The following is a 20,852-nucleotide window of genomic DNA, read 5'->3' as shown; positions in this document are numbered from 1 at the left end:
AGCTGGGCGTTTCGATGGATGGGTGGACGCATAAACTAAAGTGCTTCCATACTACCACTGCTGTGAAGAAAGCTTTAGCATAGATGTACGTGAGCAGCCTGGTAGGTCTGCACGGTCCAGCCACCTGGTGACACAGAGCTTAACCAGCAAAATGAAGAGCTAATATTGCTCAAATCGAGTGTAAAAAAATTTTAACGATTAGAAACGCAACTTGTTCACGATTACGCTCCTGCCAAAAATTTACACCAGCAGCAAAGTAAAATACACTTCGTTATTGCTACTGTGTTTGGTTGAGCTCTGTGCCACCAGGTGGCTTCACCATGCAGACCGTTCATGTGTGCGCCTCTACCCACCCTGTGAAACGGCACAATGAAACGGCCAGGCCCAGTTTGCTTGCACTTGTGTTTACTAGGCACGCGAAACACCATTGTGGTAGTAGTCCTTCAGCAGAGAGTGACAGCCATAAACGCGCAAATCCTGGCACCGATTGGATAGCGACAGTTTAATGCGCTGCAGCCACTCCGCTCATCTGCTGGCTTGCAGAAGGACACGATTTCGAAGCTTGAAAAATTGACATTTGCTACGTTTGCAGCCCACAACGTAACAAAGGCGAACCATGGTGCTCACGAAAGGAAACATTGAGATCAACACTGACCGTGGAGCTCTCATCAACATGGAGCACATTGTAACACAAGCAGACGACACTTGCGGTGTGCCAGAAGTCTTGAGTGTAATGATAAGTTTTCCTTGTGCATTCTCTTTCTGTTTCGTTTTTTAGAGACAGATTAGCTAACATTCCAACTATTATGAACAACACTTGTTTGCTATAAAGTAAAAAAAAAAATATTGATGACGTGCCCTGGGCAGCCAATCAGATAGCTCGCCCTGCAGGCATCATATGATCACCTCTCATCACCTGGTCAGGGGCGGCTGAAAAGTCAGCCAAGTGGCATGCTGCGATCGGTCGCGACGTACGTTTTCAAAACCTTATAATAAATTACACACTTTATGCGGAGCACTTAGATGCATCAATTAATGATGAGAAGGGCCTACTCTAACGACTCAGTATGTTTGTACGAAATCGTCAAAATTATTTCAGGGTCCCTTTAATAGCACCAAGTATAATATATTATAAAGCATAGATCTCTACGGGCCACTTCCGTTGAATCCTACCAGCAACAGGTGAATAATCGTTGCGGTAGACCACTTAACCCGTTATGCGGAGACTGCTGCTCTACCAAATGCTACAGCACAGGAGGTCGCCAATTTTATACTTCGCCGTTTTCTCCTTCGTCATGGAGGTCCATGTGAACTTTTAAGCCACAGAGGCCGCGCCTTCTTATCTGAAGTCATCGAACAACTGCTTGCTGAATGCGCTATTGTTCATTGTAAATGCACTGCTTATCACCTGCAGACTAACGGTACCACAGAACGCTTTAATCGAACCCTTGGTGACATGCTCGCCATGTATGTCTCACCGATCACTCTAGTTGGGACCTAGTTCTTCCGTTTGTCACCTACGCCTACAACACCGTGACTCAGGCCACTACCGGATTCTCACCCTTTTACTTTCTTTACGGCCGTCATCCTTCGCACACAATCGACACCATTATGCCCTACCGGCCGGACCCATCCGAATGCCTGCTGATCTCGGAAGCCGCCAGACACGCTGAGGAATGTCGCCAGCTGGCCCGCCAATTCACCTCGGACGACCAGAACCGTCAAAAAGCCGTTCACGATGCCCAGAACTCGACTTCCACTTTTCTCCCGGGCACTCTCGTCTGGTTGTTGGTGCCACACCGCACGCCTGGGCTCGCTTCAAAACTCCTTCCGAAGTACGACGGCCCATACCGTGTTCTCTAGAGAACATCACCCGTTAATTATCTGGTTGAGCCGCTAACACCGCCGTCTGACATGCGATGTCGTAACCGCGAAGTTGTTCACGCTCAGCGTCTCAAGCCGTATCACCATTCGACCGTCCTTCCAGAAAACTAAGTCGCCAGGATGGCTCCTTTATTTCCGCGGGGCCATTGTAAGGAAGAGAACGAACGTGCGCACAGAGTCAGCAGCATTGGCAGCATCAAGCACGCAGCAGAGGCTTGAGCTCGGAAACTGCTCGGTGCATCCTAGAACCAGCGGTCGCTACGAACCCCAATAAATCTCCTTTATAATATTTACTGCCACGGTATCTCTCTTACTTCTTTTTCAATGAAACCATGCAAGAGCACATTTCATACTTACCTCATAGATGTGTTCATAAATATGGCCTGTTGGCAGGTAGCAGAAACAGATGTGCCCTGGCTCAGCCCTCATTGGCTATTAAAAGGAGAGGAATGCATGTGTAAGAGTATACTGATAAAAGGGAGTGTGCAAGCAACATTCAATCTTGCCTGTTCAATCAATCACTTAACACTGTGACACTTTATGGGCCAAACGGCTACAAAAAGGGCACACACAGACACACACAAAAACCAATGAGTGAATATGCCACGGTTGCACGTCACAACAGCCAGCCACCTTTAACAGTCCATTCATTGTGTACATCTCCGTTGTTTACCTGCTCTTAAAGGGCCCCTCATTAGGCCCCATTGCAAATTTTGCAAATTTTGCTTATACACTGAAAGTGGTAAGACTGCATGTCTAGGAGATATTTTACTGAAATAATTTTTCAAGTCAGTTCATTATTGGAGGAGATTGAACTATCCTGTTGCCATGCTGCTGGGAGGTGAACATCACTGTCAACAGACACTGTTCCCCTTTGCCTTGTCTAGTGCCTGCAAGCGGCATTCCTTTCCTACCTTCTTGCATATCAGAGTCAAGGAACTATGTCAAGGTCATGTGATGAGCCCCGACTCTTTTTTTCTTCTCCTTCACTTCCTCTTTCGCTGTGCAGTGCATTCCCAGTGGCAGCATTCCACTTTTCGCATTGGATGATTAACCCAAGTTACATGATGTGGTCGGTGACATTGCAAGCAGCGTGTCTTGTGTAGAGGTATTTGTGCATGTGACCTTGATTTTCCCGCTTGGAGGGCGCATGCCTTTCTTTTAGAAATTTCAACCGTTTTTGTGCCACACAGTCATTTCATATTTTGCAAACACGATTGCCATCGCATGACCTATGCGCCATACTTGCTTATTTCCAATGCCCAAACATGGTGAGGGGCCCTTTAGTGCCCGCGAGCAATGCTGCTTAACAATGTTGGGCCCTTGCCAATCTTACCCTACAGACAAAAAGATTATAGTGCAGCTAGCCTTGATCAACCGTTTTTACAGCTGCAGCTTGTGGGACATGGACAGGAGTTACAAGTCAGCCATTGAATGATCCTCTTTCTCATCCACGTTGCCCAAGTTGCAGTTGTAAAAGTGATTGTCCTGCTGCCTCTATTGTGTACCGCATTGCCTTGCACCTGAGGTGTGTAGAGAAGCCAGAAAATAATGTTTAAGGTTGGCTATCTCACACTACTCAGACATTTTGGAAGTCAAGCCAAGCCCTAAGCAAGTAGAGGGGGGGGGGGGACCTTTTCAGTACATTGTGGAACTCTCCCAAAGCATTTCTTATGGGACTGATGGAATACAGTGCACCAGCCAGAAAAGCAAGTTAGGTGACCATGCCATCATTTTCACGGGGACTGGCCTTCAACAAAGTTATAGCTAACATATTAGAGAGGAATGTACTAATTAGTATGGTTTGAATATGGTGCATGAACACTTTTATTTATGTGATTGGAGAAAAAATAAAAGTCTGACCAGCACACATGTTGGTGCTTACACAGTCATACATAGTTAAATAGAGAACAGCCATTTTACCTCATTTATATCAGTGCAATTATATGCAATCTTGGACAAACCATATGCAATCCTGTGAAATCATGTGTGAGGAACTAAGAACACAGGGATCTAGTGTGTTACAACATAAAACCTCCTTCTACCTTCCTGCATGACTTCCACTCAATGCTTAATTCGAAGTACTTGCTACTTATACACAGAGGCAGTATATCAGGAAAAAGAAAAGAAAACGTTCCTGGCACTTGTTTTATATTACTGCTTTATTGTTTTTACTTTCTGCTTCTGTTTTCTGTCTCCTTCTTTCTTTCTTTGGCCATTTGTTGCTGTCTCCAAGTATAAATACCTAGCATGCATTTCGCACAAACGGTAGGCGGAAGTAACGCTTACACCTTTTGCATCTTGTAGTTTTTTTTGTGTGCTCAAAGAATTGAAAACACCACTTTCACTTGAAACAGACTTTACCTTACAGATTGACAATTAAAGCTTTGACAACTAAAGGCATCATTAAGTGACCCTCACCCCTGCCAGATGGTTGATGGCATTGGCCGTCTTCACGAGTCTCCTGTGCGTGACGGGCACACCTTTGGGCAATCCTGGGAAAAGTATACAGTAAAATGCAATGCCAAATGAGTGCAAGCTTGGTGAACTGAATTTTCCATGAAAGAAGCATGAAAATAGAAATGAAATGAAGGGAAGACTGAATACTGCACTTTCCATGCTTTTATTTTCAAGATTCACTTTTTTACCAAGCATTATAAGCCAAAAAGAATGGTTATTTACTTATGCAGCTTAATTATTCTTAAAGCCTTTAGAAGCAGCCTTCAAACTAAGTTATAGAAGAGGAAACACATTCCAGCGTAACAATAGAACAATCAATATGCCTTATTGAAGAAACCTGAAAATGCGAGATTAATGTTGCTTATTACAGTGATAGTCTAACATGATCATGGAAGAGTGAATATGGTCAATGGCTGGTCATGGTTTGGGGATGTGTAGTGAAACTGATGCTAGTCTTAGGGATTTGACTGCACAGACATATGTTGACCAATGATCAATTTTATGCTTCTGCAATTTGAGCAGCTGCCTTGAATTGATTATTTTAGAAATTATTTAGTCGAATTTAGTTTATTAGTTCATGTGCACAGTGATTTGCCGCACAAATAATCTCTGCCCCTTTCAATTAGTAGAATTGAAGTAGCAGAATTGCACTGCACGCTGTAAGCACCATCCATTGTATATTAACGATTAATTGCATGTACTGATAGTTGGGAATTTTTGAGAATTGAAAATTTGGGTCTTAATACAAGCAAATGCTGCAGTACTCTTTGGTCAAACACTGGAAATTTTTTAATGTTTTTTCAGATTGACTTGTGTCAATGAAATAAGACAGATTGCGAAGCGCGCACACACACACACACACACACACACACACACACACACACACACACACACACACACACACACACACACACACACACACACACACACACACACACACACACACACACACACACACACACACACACACACACACACACACACACACACACACACACACACACACACACACACACACACACACACACACACACACACACACACACACACACACACACACACACACACACACACACACACACACACACACACACACACACACACACACACACACACACACACACACACACACACACACACACACACACACACACACACACACACACACACACACACACACACACACACACACACACACACACACACACACACACACACACACACACACACACACACACACACACACACACACACACACACACACACACACACACACACACACACACACACACACACACACACACACACACACACACACACACACACACACAGCTCAGCTTTTTCAATTTTTCTTTTCCCAAAATTTGGAGTACTTTCTGGATTTTTTTATGTCCACTCTAAGATTTCCACCCATAATTCTTTTGTTTAATATATTTTTGCAGATGAACTTTCACTGGCGTTTCTTGATTGATTTTGTTGATGCTGAACCATGTTGTATATTTGCAGATCATGTTCTTCAAGACTGTATTTGCATCCAGTGCTCAGACTAACACAGTTTTCGAGAAGCAGTCTAGCAATGGCACAATGTCATATAGTGATGTGACTAAGCAGAAATTAAGAGTGAATGTGTTTGATATTCGAACACAAATATAATGATACTTTATTTGTAATATTGTGCCCTACAACGAATACTACAGAAATAATTTCGAACAGGAACCATCTCAGGGTGACTGTTGATGTTAATGTGATCAGTAATGAAGCAGTGTAATGACACCATATTGCGACTACCTGAAATGTGCCGTAAGTGAGATACGGTATTTACTCCAGCCGGGCTCTTCTCTCACGCTTTCCTCTGGACACACTGTGCCATCTAGCAAACAAGATTGTCTGACTATATATATAATGTGGGTTCAATTCCACCCCAGCATCGGATAAATCTTTAACATTATTTTTTTAGTCACTGAAGAGCGGCACAAACGCAGTAACCCAAGGTGTCATGAAAGAGGTTAGTTGTAAAGCGGCACATACCCAGTGTCACATAACCTGGTGAATCAGGTTGGCCCAACGGTTGGTTTCGAACCCGATTACCTCAACACAGTAGCCTGATGCTCTACCCATAAAACCATGGACTACCCAGGGACCCAAAATGGTGTCAAAGGACAACGGTTACAACTGGACACAAATAGATAGGTAGATAGATAGGAAGTACCCTAAGAATTCTAATAGCAATAATAAATGACTATGTAGATATGACCCTGCATTACCATCAATGAACTTTCCCAGTTTATCCACCGCAGTGCCTGCAATGTGAAGATTGCAATGACCAGAGAGGCCATGGTGCTCCCGACCTACTTTGCGTGTACTCTCTCTATGCTTGTCACAATCATCTCATCAGGAGGCAAATCCAACTCAAATAAGGAAAAAGTAAGGATTGCTGGGGTGGCTGGAGCTGATGCGTGATCCTGACCTTGGCAGGCGGCTCCTTGCATCAGAGCGCATGCTGATTTGCAGCTGCATGCCCCCAATCGCAGCCCCTCTTGTAAATTTGCTTCCACTAAACCTTTTTGTTTAAAACTGTATTTTGGACAAAAGTATTGACATACTTCTCTTGCTCTCTCTTCTTTAACCAAGTACGCTGACCCTACATATATATGTCTAATGGAGCACATAGTGAAGTGGCTGCTAGCTGAAACTGGAAGTGCAAGGGCAAATCAAAGGCATGTTTTTTTTATATTGCATTCCACAGCAGAGCACGACGATGATTAACAATGCCTGCTCTATTACTACTATTGTAAATATAGAGGAGAATAATCAAACATGCTCTTGCCTGTTGTACCACTTGTATAGAGAAGTCCATAGAGCATGTCAGGTGTTGGTGGCTGGTTGAATGATATAGATAAAACACACATTAATGAATTATATATACTAAGAAGGCTTGCAAGACTTCTATTAAAAGCAACTGTAACGTCTATTCCAGCAGCTAAATTTATTTTTAAATGCTATGCTGTTACGCACCAGCCTCATTTATGCAGAACCATTTTCCTCATTATTCATTTTTTTGAAGAGTCATTGCCTGAACAAGTTATTTTTTTAGTATTTACTATATTCACATTTAGTATTATTACTGGTACCCACATTTAGCAATCAGCATGGGATGGCAATCTTGACAGGAAAGTAGCGAGTTCAACGTTTCGGGAGAGGAAACGCAAGCAAGACATATATGAGTATTACTGTTTGGGGACAAGATATGCCCGAAAATTAGTAAACTGTTTTTTTTAGAGTAATGACAGTGGTATAACTGTGGAACATTCACTACTGAAATCTGTAAAGTGTTGCATCAGCTGTCTGAGGATTATGAGAACAAAGAAAAACTGTGCTAAAAAGGACAAGACAGAGAAAGAACCACACGACACAGGCGTAGGACTGCGCCTGTGTCGTTCTTTGTCTGTCTTGTCCTTTTTAGCGCAGTTTTTCTTTGTTCTCATGATGTCATACTAACTAGCCCCTCACCGTATGCTTCTAGACTTCATGTCTGAGGACACCATCTCCTGAAGACCAGCTAATATTCTTTCTACTGGAACCTTGTTATTGGCTAGATACAGCATTATGTAATTGACTGAAATCTGAGAAAGTAGATTGCCTTAAACACTAGGGAGCAGAATTTTGCCTGCGGCTTTTGTTTACTGGTCATGATCATACTAAACAGAGCTGGTGCATTTATGCAGGAATCAAAGCTAACTGATCTGCCGCCCAAATCTGGATTTGGACGTGGATGCAGAAAAGTCCAGATCGCTTCAAATTGAGCTGTGGAACTTTAAACATACACATTTCATTGCTTCAGGGCAACTTAGCGCAGAAAAATAAAAAAATGGTTTCTCCTGCAGGTTAGGTATTGTTTTAGTTGCATTCAGTGTTTGTTAAGCATGATTGAAAAGGCTTTGAATGCAGGTCATTTAAATACTTAGCAGGTAGCAGGAAGTTTGTTGGGAATACTTTTTTGAACACCGTGCACTACACCTACGATCCAGATTTTTGAATCCGTTAACAAAGAAATGCTTACAATGGACTCTTGGACAGACTTTGAACCAAGTTTCTGCAAGCAAAGAGAAACATTTATAAACAAACGAATGTCAGGAGCAACAATTACATGTTCTGGAATTATATTTCACACGCATAAATATACTTACCATATAACAAAACATTTGACCATATGTCAATATTTTCCTTTATGAATTTAATGCTTAACATGGAACAGCACAAGATGTGATGCAATACAATATTTCTTGTTCTTGTCATGCTGTCATCCACTGCCTTTACTGGCTGATCCGAATAACATTAACAAGCCACTGTTCAAACTAACAGGTCAATTTAATGAATTTGTAACAGAAGCAGAATGTCACTTTTCCAGTACTGATGCATCAGTTTCAAAGTAGTTGTATGCAAATAAATATTAAGCACACATCTAATTACTGTATAGAAGGTAGAAATAATACCGAAAATTAGAAGTTAAACAACCAAAAAATAATACAAGTCTCAGGAGGTAAGCTACCTGTTCAAAAACATGGCCCCTGGTGTGAATGTTGAGCTTGTGCGAGTGCTACACAAAATAAATAGATAGATAATATTCTTATTTTCACCATCGAAAATCAAATACACTGTGCATTTCTAAATGTGACTACTACATCAAGAACAGAGTACTAATATGACTACGTCTTGAAAGAGCCAAAGTGTCAGCATTACAAGCATGTCAGTAAACAAACACACAAGACCAAGTGGCATTGTCTTTGGTGCCTTTGTTTCTCTTGTATAGTCACAGCAAACTTATCAAGCACAGATGAGCAAGCAAGCAAAGCTCTCAATACAGCCCTTTGACCTACAGGTCACTTGGTATCTGCACTACAGCACTGGAGGCAAGGAGACAATGGTTGGCTGTGTACCTGAACAAACTTTTTTTTTTTCCCAGGGTAATCCCAAGGCGTTATCAAAGATTCTACAAAACTTCCGGCACACGAGACACCAAGTGCACTTAATGCAATGTTGGTCGAACAAATGTTTTTTGAGTGGCCACGAGAAGACCCCACCCCTCCCAAGAAATAAATTTCAGTGAGGACCCTGAATACAGCGAACAGGCATTATAGAAAACATCACTACAAAAAAAAAAAAAGATCATCATAAGAGCGAAGGAATGAATGTGATAGCAAACTGCTGGAATATTACACGAAGTGTAAGGCTGTTGCGGCAATATGAACTGCAGTAAACGTAAGCTAAGTAAACATGCGTAGTGTGGCATGTTCAGACACATGAACAGATAAAACTTTGTGACCACGAGCAGCATCAGTTAGAACTACAGGGTCTTGTCAGCATTGCCGCATTATGTTGACCTCGCATTCCCATACCGCAGCATGCTCACAGTAGGCACGTTTTGTGCATCTGCTTCGTGCTTTTGAACTGCAGGGTTTTGTCAATGTTGCTGCTTAGCTTCGGCCTCCTGTTCCCAAAGCGCCACATCTGGGCGCCTCCGGCATTGAGCTGCAGCTTGCACCGCACACGCAACAGAACACTGTTTTTGCATCCTAACTAATGGAGTGGTCTTTGCGCATATGTGGGCTCGCTTCGCTTCATTGTGATTGGCATTTCGTGGGAGCTTCTCAGCCAGCATTCTGACAACACATGGGGGCATGCTTGCACCATGTGAGGGATGTGGTGCTTTGCTGCGGAAACCATGCACCGACAGGTACTATTCTAGCTACCGTACGTTGGCTACTATGTGTGGGAAAACGATGTCACAAGCTGACGGGGTCTGCATGGTCTGCATAGTCTAGGTAGGCTGTTTTACAATTAGTTCCAGCAGACAAAGTTGTCTAACCTGAGATGTTAGAATACAGCTTCTTCTGTGCACCAGTCTCTGGGATTGGAACACGAATAACGCCTAGACATCTATTGCCACTTAGCGTTAAAATTCTGACACAAAGCGAAACCTTAAAGTTACTGTGAGTAATGTAATGTTCTTCAGAAAATATGTGGAGCTAAAGGAATCAGTATATTTAGGCATAATTATTGACGACGGTGAAAAATCACGCAGAGTGTTGATAAAACGTGTCAAGCGTATCATTGCACTGGCTTGCATGTGGGAAATAATTAAGGATGTTAAATTTCATATACTGAGGCATGCGCCCATGGCCTAATGGTTAGAGGATCAAGCTGTTGTGCTAGGCGTCCTCTGTTCAAATCCTGCCATTGTACAATTTCATTTATGTTAATTAATTAAAGGGCCCCTCACCAGGTCTGGCCATTTGCCCCATGTCTGGCCATACATTGCACGATAACGATTGTGTCTGCAAAGTATTCCATCGCTACGTGCTGCGGAAAGATCTGAAATTTCAAACTAAACGCCGTTTTTCCTTCTCCTCCGTCCATCGCGCTACAAGCCGGACGGTGACACCATCGTGCCCCTGCGCCTACGTAATCGTGTCCGCAGTGTGACATCGCTCGTGGTGACACATGAATTCGAGAATTACTTAAGACACCAGTTATCTGTGCGATCTGTTGCTTGAATTGACGAATTGAAGTTTAGAGAAATAATAAAACACACAAACGAAATGTCTGTGTGTTTCTTGTTTTATTTCGCACCGAAGCAGGAGAGATGTACTTCCGCTTCTTCTACTTGTTCCCACGGTCGTGCGGTCACGTGCGCAGGTACCGAAACTATGCCATTTTCTACCGTGTTCCAGCGCATGATCATGCTCTGCAATCCGCTTGTTCTGCCTCAGTATTCGTGTAGCACTGAATTACACCACTAGTCATGTTTCCTTGTGCACAGCGCGCAAAATTGTGCGCTGCGCGATATGAGACATCACAACAGCTCATGCGTAATGGCATCAGCAGAAGTGCGCTACGCAGCAAAAAAAGCCAGAAAAAAAAAAAAAAAAATGAAGGTGGGGACCTGTCACATATACGCCATGCGATCCTCGATGTCTGGTATGGGAGAACGCAGGGAAGGAATTTCGCTTGCGGGGCAAGTGGAGAGGGAGTCTTGCTTGGCAGTGGAGCCCACCTGCTGAAATCATGGGTTCGCAGCGCTGAAATATTTCTATCTCAGCTATTAGCCAATTTGAAAAATTTCTGGACCAGAATGCTCCCTAGAGGGCACATAACTTCCAGTGTATAGCCAAAATTTGCTATGGGGCCTGGTGAGGGGCTCTTTAGACATTGTCTTTCTTAGCGACTTTACCACTACTTTTCCGTGTCGGGTATGTTTCAAGCCTCTTTGGTGGGCCCAAAGATAGTGCAGGCTGCTGTGCCAGTAAGATTACATTATTTTTAAGTTTGAGCCTTGATATTGCTTTGAAATTGTAATATTTATTAGCCTGAGAAGATATAATATAAAAGGAATGCACTGTCAGTGCTATGTTTCATGACATCTGTTTGTGGACTGCCATTCTCAAAATTGAGGAATAATTTTGTCAAGGATGTAAGACCTGGTATGAGCAACTTTAGTGATATAATAATGTGGCAATATAGCCCACATACATAGCATGTCATACAGCACGGCATGGCATATAGCATACATGTACCTAAACATATGCAGAGCCTCACAGCGACGGTGACGACGATGGCAAAAATTCACTTGTAGTGTCCATATAATTGCTATTGCAATAATATGTACTGAGAGCGACAAAGAAAGCCCTAGAAAAGCATACTTAATGCGGCTGTCACACGGGGCTCTTTTGATCGTTATTGAACCCGATCCGGATCGAATTTATTGGTCACGATTGGCTTTTTTTGTTTAATCTGCAGAAGAGAGCCAATCACAGGAGAGAATTTCGATCCGGAGTGGTCTCAATTGAGATCGAAAATGACTGTGTGGCACCAGTATAAGACATGTGAAACCTTTACAGTAATGTTTGGTTACAATTATGGTAAAGTGCTTGTCAAATATTGCTAGAAATTTGCTTCGCTTCTTGGCATGGAGTGTACTGGAATAATTATGCAGTTTAATCATAATGTCTAGAGGAGCAACGACATGTGAAGTAAACCTGTGCTACAAATATTTCTTGCAGTGGTTCCACTAAAAACTAGGTTTAAGATCTGCTGGAACATGCTACCGTAAAAGATAGTTAAATCACGCCTCATTAATTCGAAATTTTGGACGATTCAAGCTAACCAGCACAATCCAAGCAAGCTCCATGGAACTGTTTATCTTGTAGAAAGGGGGGAGGGGTATTGCGCTAAAAACACATGGACAACAGAAGTAGAAGTGGGCAGGATACGCACAGAGTCACAATTGAATTTTATTGGTTGAAAGAAGGCATATATACAATGAACAAAAAGATGTCATCGTGCTCAGAGGCTATTCAAAAACACTGCCGCCACAATCTTGTGTCCAGGAATTGCACCTCATAATCAGCAAGTACAACGGAAGGATCGCTAACACATACCATCATAGGGACCATTGTACATAGTAGCTGTTCGAGGCATATATTATAAAAAAGAGAATGCATGTACGTGTTAGCGATCCTTCCATTGTACTTGCCGATTGAGGGGTGCAATTTCTGGACGCAAGATTGTGACGGTAGTATTTTTGGGTACCCTCTGAGCACGATAACACCTTTTGTTCCTTGTATATATGTCATCTTTCACCCAATAAAATTCAGTTGTGAGTCTGCATACGTCCCGTCCACTTCCACTTCTGTTGTCCATGTTTCTAGCGCAATACCTATCCCCCCCCCCCCCCCCCCCCTTGTTTTTTGCAGGATGAACATCCACCAACTAGTCCAACTTGCTGATCTACTCCATAGAACTCCATCTATTAACTTTTTGAAGGTCAATGATGTAAATATACGGCGCCGTGAACAAGTCCAAAAATGGTCGATACCGTATATTTACGGCGCCGTCTGTATGTTAAAAAAGCGCGCCAATTTCCTAACTTTTTCTATTCTGTCCTGTGCTGCCACTATGTGGGAATACAGGTAATTTTTTCCACGCGCCTCCATCTTTCAGTTTTTGTTGCATAGTTTGATTTAGAGCTAGTTTGCTCCCGTGCGTCTATATACTACCACTCGCGCATTGGCGCGCGGGCAGGCGCGCAGTGGTTTGTGTTTCTTTCCGTGGGCGGTTTCGGCTTCTTGCACTTGCAAAACTGATGGCTATCTGGTTACTAATCACTCAAAGGGCTACTGTTTGTTTCTCGCTCGTTTAGTGCTCACAGGGTGCGCATAGGAAGGATGCCGCTGTGCATGCATTTCCATTGCTTCTTTTTTTTGGATACTCGCAAAAACTAATGGCCTCTGGTTGGCAATTAGATGGATTAGCGGAAGTTTGTCACACCTTTTGCTTTTTTGACAGGCACACAACCACACAGTTTTCTTGAGTGCGCGTGCCTACGCAGTTCGATTACGCTATGGGCGTAAATATTAGTGTAAGGGCAGGAACAGGTGAGAGTTGCGAAATATTCTCGTGTGCGCATTTCAAAGCCTTGAACTACGTGTATAACAATGCATCAAATTTTTTAACCTTATAAGTTTATTTCCTTTTTTATTGTTGTTATTCATGAATAGAAAGTACGTATATACCAACGCAAAATATCTTTTTCTCACTTTATGGTCACCCTAGAAGAATTACGCTAAATTTTCTTCGAAATAAGTCCCTAAGAAGAATTGAAATCTGCAATAAAAAATCAACCCTGGGCGGTCGCATATGGTGAAAAAAATCGACCTTAAAAGGGTTAAAAAGCCCATTAAATCGCACACAAATTGAGTCCACCACAGATGATTCCAACTGTGTGCCGCTGTGGCTGGCTCCTGGCTGGCGCTGTAGGTCACTTTCCCAGTTAAGCGACAGGTGGTGCAACATGCTTGTCACCATTGTCATCAATCTACACCCCCCCAGCGACAGCTCCCTCAGATCTCAAGGGCTATGCTTTTGCGAACTGCATGTACAAGAATAGATTGGGGGAGCCCAAATCACGTCATGGCCCCCATGTTCTTATGTATATTCCTGCAATTAGTTAGTTGCATCGATACTGACAGTGGAACATGCGGCCGATGTGGTGCGTCAATCAACTCACCAGCTGCAAAGGATGAGCAAGCAAGATAAGCTGCGGCATTATTTATTGCCTTTGTTGTGTCAGGGCCCAGTTGTGTATGTTGTGGGACGTTCCTGTCGTAGCAACCAGACCTACACTTGTGAGCATACTGCCATGTCTTTGCCGTGTGGCAAATACTAGTGACTAGTGGGCCTGAGGAGAGCTGGGCTAGTTGGTTCATTATGAATGGAATAGAGGAAAGCGCAAACCTCAAGCGGGTTGGATAGGGAGAGAGAGACACAGGATTGCATTACTGTTCAGGTACAGATCTCAGATTTGTTAACAACAATGTGAGAGCATGTGGCTGGAGATACCATTTGTGCTTTCTACTGGCACGCATGCATTAGCGGTGAGATTATGTATCATGCGCTTAATTGAACGCACACTGAGCAGAGGTTCGAGCAGCGATAACACCGGTGTGCCAATGGAAGGGGCAGATGGTATTTCCGGCCACATGGTTGCGCGTTGTTGTAACCAGATCTGAGGTCTGTACATCAAATCTTTGGTGACATGGACTTCGCAGACTATGTAAATTTTGACAGCTGTGCAGTTGTCTGCGGTGCTGTCACCAACAATGATGCAGATGAGGAAGAGGAAGCATGGGTGTGGCCTTTGTGCCATACAGATGTGCATAATTCAGTCATTCCATCACAGGTGATGGAATGACTGAATCATGTACATCTGTTCTTCAGTTATGAAGAGAATAAGGAAGATGCTTTCCAACTCACTCGAGCTTTTGAAGGTAAGCTTATGGCGATCGCTTTCAGTTAAACAAAGCAGAAAACGATCATGGATTTCTTTAATAAATAAAAGATGATGGTTCCAGAGGTGCTCCTACACCTTTCATCATTATATATAACCTTCTGTTTATCCTTCTTGTTAGTTCAAATTTCATTTAATCTGAATTCAGTGAGCAGCATCGTGAAATTCAAATTTGCAAGCCTTTACTGTAAGCTCGTTATGTGAAGGCACTGAAAAATATGTCATTTCAAATCTACTGTCTGCAACATCTCAATTCTTGCAACTAAATGAGCCCAAAATTTAGTAAATCTAATGACAACTTTGCTAAAATAGAAACGCTGGACCCGTTGGTAAATGCATGCGCCAGTACTTGCATGAACACCATATTGCACAACATTTTAGGCACATGTGCTTAAGTACATAGACATGGCTGCATTCGCAAAAGCACATACAGTGCCTGAGCGTTACCTCGCTCTTTTATCAAGCAGATATTTCTCACCCTTATGCAACAGAAGAGCACTTTACAATTTAATCATCTTATATGATAAAGAGAATCATCCCACTACCCAGGTGCATGATATCATGTGCACACGGCTAGCATGTCGTTTGACTTCATTTTATACAAGCTAGTAAGCCTTTTTCTAATCCAGAGCAATGTGGCTCTGCGGCAAAAGAATGATTTCAGGTAAATTATTATTACTAAATATCAGCAGACTATTTTTCTTGTCATCTTGCACATGATGCCCCCTATGTATGATAATGAATAATGTTTCCTCACCAGGCAATCACTCCACAGCACCAACTCCACTCCTTTGCTGCGACATGCGGCGATAACATCCCGTGAAATGTCATCGGCACAGACAATAGTTTTGAGAGCTGGTAGCGAGTCCTTTTTGCTGAGGAAGTATTGCACTTTGTCCGCAGAGTCGCATACCAACAAAGAGCTTTCCACTGCAAGCAACAATCGTAACAAAAGAAAAGAAGGAAGCAAGCATGGTGTAAACTTCATGACCAGGATAAATGGCATATACAGTCAAATGAAACCGCAAGAAAGGAAGAAAGAAAGAAACTTAGAACAGAATGTTAAAAGAAAGGTATGTGCCAAAGCACAATGTTCTGTTTGGCAGTGGTTCCCAAGTAAAGATACTAACCAGTGCTTACAGGCATACGTCAACATACTCACTCATGAGTGCAGTGACTCACACTTGCTCCACACTCATTTCATAGGCATTATAGGCATGAGGTGCAGCATTAGTAAGTGGCGAAGGGTGTGAGTGGCTGCGAGTATGAACGGGAGTGCGAGCCGATGAGTTTGCATAGACATGAATGTTAATGGGAGTGAGTGCCAGTTAACGTGAATAGAAATGAAAGTCATTGACAGTGAGCTTGAGTGCGTGTGAGCACCAACATGAACTATTGGTGAGCATGATTGGGCTTTGTAAGTGCGTCAGTGCTGGTGAGTGGGATTTGATGTAAGTATGATCACTAGTGGGTGCCAGTAAATGTGAATGGAGGAGACTATGAATGCGAGTGGATGTTGAGCATGAGTAGGAACATGAGCGTGCAACTAACTTTGTTGCATTCATAATGCAAAATGTAACTTGGTTTGTGCACTTTTTTTGAAATGACCAAGTGTTGTTTGATTACTAAGTGAACTGTTAGCATTGAAATTTCCTTGCTTTAATTGAATGTGATAGATAAAAAGAAGTTAATTTCCTGTTCTTACATGAACAAAACTTCGTTATCATTTTTTTGTAACAGTGGCACAATTTTTACAAGACAAAAATGTTCCCCAAATCTGTATAAAGTTTTGGAGTTACGGCTACATATCTCAAATGCTGTAATGAGATAAACTTCTGTACTGCACCCGTCATGGTTGCTCAGTGGCTATGGTGTTGGGCTGCTGAGCACGAGGTCGCGGGATCGAATCCCGGCCACGGCAGCCGCATTTCGATGGGGGCGAAATGCGAAAACGCCCGTGTGCTTAGATTTAAGTGCACGTTAAAGAACCCCAGGTGGTCAAAATTCCTGGAGTCCTCCACTACGGCGTGCCTCATAATCAGAAAGTGGTTTTGGCACGTAAAACCCCATAATTTTTTAACTTCTGTACTGCAAGTAGGTTGCTCCAGATTTTGATAAGCAATTAAGATGAACCAAGCAGGTTGCTAGAACAGATGTCAGCACTTTGAAAGTTTCCATCTCGTGGTCTCACGAGTATCTCACGAGTATAGTTATCTGTATAGCAACTAACCTTGCTGGAGAACAAATGTTGTGGCCTCGAGATCAGCATTGACTGTGACTGGGCAGGAAACCATGGAGTAGTGCGACAGGGAGTAGTTTGAGATGACATACTGCAAAAAGATGTATCCCATAAATCAGCACAAGCAGGTGTGAATAACCTGATATCTTCTAAAACCTTTCACTTAACCAAAACTGACGGTGGTCCCCAGTGTTACCATCAAACAGTTTCAAAAATGAACATTCGCAGATCACAGTTCAAAACTTCTCATACAACTGTTTGGGAATAAGATTCTTTGAAAATCAAATGCTCAATTGGTTACTGTCTTTGTACTGTGATGACGTTCAAAAACAGGTTTGAACAAACTCATATTTGCAATCTTCAGCTGTGATTCATAATCACCTTAACAATGATGCTGTGTGGCATCCAAAAGCAAATGTCACAGGCACTTTGATCAAACCTGACTTTTTGGTTGATGTGATCTTGCATTCCAACAATTTTGACTGTACCGCTAATAAATTATGCACAAAAGTTGGCAGGCAGGCTTGACTGTTAAGCCCCAACTTGACTGTTTGGGTTTAAGATTCTGAAGCTGCTGTGTGGGCTTAGAGTGAGCTCTGCTGTGTGGGCTTTGAGCCTACTCTGTGCCCACAAGTTTGTCATTCTGGTTATTCCATCCCATCCACCGCCCTTGTCTGTTTTCGATCCCTCGGCACCCATTTCATTTATTTTAATAGACCATCGAGTATTTGTTGTACACATTATATGGCCAGCCCAGCTGCTTTTCTTCCTTTTGATTTTAACTAGAATGCATTCCAATTTTGTCTTTTAGGACACACTGCCATCTTCCGATCTGATTAACATTATGCATAGATATAGATGAGAAACTGAAAGAGGGCTGAGAGGTAATTTGCACCAATGTGATTTGCATGTGCCAGCTAGTGTGGCACTGAGCTTTTCTAAGAAATGGTCCTGCATGTACACAGAGTGGAAAAAATTTTCTGCACTGCCAAATTGCTTAGCAGAATTTTGAGGACAAACAGTTTTCCTGTTTGATGCAGCCGGTCTGCTTCATATGAAAACCATCAAGTGCTCTTAATTTTGTTATTAACTAATCTTTGGCACTTCTAGACAGGATTATTGAGCTCTTTCCTTGCCCATAAGTATGCAGGTGCTTGTTAAATTTATTGACCATGTTCAACTTGGTGAAATAGTCCTACTGATTATTGTCAAATAAAGGCTGATTGATGGGGCTTAATGTCCCAAAGCAATACAGAGGCTATGAAAAATGCCTTAGTGTAAGGCGCAGGAAATAATTTGGATCACCCGAGCTTCGTTAATGTGCACCCAAAGCGTGGTACATCGGCATTTTGCATTCCGCTTCCGTTAGCATGTGGATGCTGCAGCCAGGGGAGGTATTCTATATGTTTCCACCTACTGGACATGTTCATTTCGTCTGCTGCTGAAGTGCTCATTGGCCGGACGCACCTGTCTCCTTCTGATGTGCACTCCAGCCCAGCCAATCAGGATTTCAGCAGCAGATGAAATGGAAATGTGCACTAGGTGGACATTTACAGAGTATCCCCCACCTCCACCCCAGCAATCAAATGTGCGACCTCTCATGCAGCAGTTCAATGCCACAGCCACCAAGGTGGACGATGTAAAATAAGAGTGCGACTGATATCTACTACACTAAGAACACATATCAAATAAAGGAACGGTATTTTCCAAGAAAAACTGTGTACCTGACAAAGTGTGGAGCAATTACTGTCACTACATCGAAAAGGTAAAAGATTCAGCTTATCCTTCGGAAGACACCATCTGAAGTGATGCTGCGAATACTTTTCTGGAAATATTATTGACTACACCAAAGGCAAGACTTCAAGTGAAGAATTTTATTATGCCTGTACCTCAAGGCCCGTCTTGCAGTTGATCATGATGATGCTCTCACGAGGAACTTGCCCCAGGGACAGCAGTCCAGAGCCAAACATTTGGGATTTCTCCAAGAGCTGCACTCAGAGGAAGAAAGCAAGAGCCAGTTGCATGGAACAGAATGATTTCAAATCAGCACTAAATGCAAGCATTGAATCAAATCTACACTGCTTGATTACCTTTTTGGAAACCTTGCAACATTTGTTTTATGTCAAGAGATGATCTAACTGCAGCAAAAATTGCAACTGAAGGGGCCACACAACGTTCCTGCAATTCAAATCTCACACAGTTTGAATTGTAGGGCCAGTGTACTGTGGCGCCGTCACCACACAACAAACAAGTTTTCTTGGTAAATTCAGCTCTGAAGTATGGAAAAAATTGTGCACACCTAAACTGAACAAGCAGCTCCACTGACTGCTATTAAGATACTACAAAAAACACAACATGGATGTCTTTAAATCCAATGGCATCTTCATTTTCCCCCTTTCCCACCCCTACATTTATCAAATGTGTTCTTATGACACAGACCCTTTTCCCTTTTTGTTCTTCTTTCCACATCATGTCTGATGATGAAATGTTGCCTTTGCTTCCTATACCCATGATGCCTAGGAAGGAGTGAAACAAGCCTTTCTTGCCAAGGTAATACAACTTCAAGAATGGGAATACTCTATTCTTTGTCCTCACAGCAGATGGCAATATGTGATTCCTGTGCCAGTGTTCATGGTTGCAACCTCTTACCACTGGTCGAATCAAAGCAAAAATTATAATTTGAATCTTCACTGGGTGTACGGTAGTGCGATTAAAAGACGGGACAAAAGAAGACACACAGGGACACACACAGCGCTGTGCGTGTCCCTGTGTGTCTTCTTTTGTCCCATCTTTTAATCGCGCTACCGTACACCCCTTGAAGATGCATTACCAACAAGCCCCCATTGCAACCCTCGTGAACTTTATAATTTGAACACAAGAATTTTAAATTAGTAGTCCATCAAAATTGATGTTTGTCCTTAATGTTCCTTAAGCATGTGCACAGGAAAGACGCTGTAGACATTCATGTTTATCATACAACCACTTTCGTTTTGATTTTCAAGAGAACAAAAGACAATGTGACATTTATCAAACACAATGGTGCACATGTTACTCCACAGGATACAATTGTGTGACATCTAATACATCTGCAGCATGTTTATGCATGTGATTCTGAGCATGGCTACTCGTCTGCTACCTGTATGCAAGGAAAACGAAAGTGAAAGAAATCTCTGAAAAGTCATGCTACCCTAAGACTTCAATGCGAATTGAAAAAAACAAAAGCGCGGCTTCTGAAGCCCAACTGGCCACAAAACCTTTAACATTGTTTTAAATGATAACTACTTTTTTAAATTACTGATATACATAGTGAAAGAGAAAAGACCTACATGGAAATTGATTCATGAAGACACCTCAGCATTAGGTACATCACATTGTGCCTCCTTTTGAATTAACCAAGCAAACAATACTGGCCACCATCACTGT

At 42.5% G+C, this 20,852-nt stretch overlaps 1 protein-coding gene across 2 annotated transcripts in view; it reads right to left on the bottom strand.

Moving 5' to 3' along the window:
- LOC126541626 (long-chain-fatty-acid--CoA ligase 5-like) overlaps positions 1 to 20,852 on the bottom strand; it is an 87,770-nt gene that overhangs the window by 26,947 nt on the left and 39,971 nt on the right. For both annotated transcript variants that reach the window (XM_072286470.1, XM_050188470.3), the window contains 7 exons: positions 19,319 to 19,417; positions 17,421 to 17,520; positions 15,948 to 16,120; positions 8,405 to 8,437; positions 7,172 to 7,223; positions 4,306 to 4,379; positions 2,242 to 2,316 (listed from right to left, as the gene is read on the bottom strand). In XM_072286470.1, the coding sequence (XP_072142571.1) occupies positions 2,242 to 2,316; positions 4,306 to 4,379; positions 7,172 to 7,223; positions 8,405 to 8,437; positions 15,948 to 16,120; positions 17,421 to 17,520; positions 19,319 to 19,417 (606 nt within the window). The remainder of the gene's footprint in view (positions 1 to 2,241; positions 2,317 to 4,305; positions 4,380 to 7,171; positions 7,224 to 8,404; positions 8,438 to 15,947; positions 16,121 to 17,420; positions 17,521 to 19,318; positions 19,418 to 20,852) is intronic.

This window comes from Dermacentor andersoni, chromosome 2 (assembly GCF_023375885.2).
Source record: "Dermacentor andersoni chromosome 2, qqDerAnde1_hic_scaffold, whole genome shotgun sequence".
Classification (NCBI taxonomy): domain Eukaryota; kingdom Metazoa; phylum Arthropoda; class Arachnida; order Ixodida; family Ixodidae; genus Dermacentor; species Dermacentor andersoni.
The sequence above is the reverse complement of the archived record's forward strand: the minus strand, read 5'-3'. Positions and strand labels throughout refer to the sequence as shown.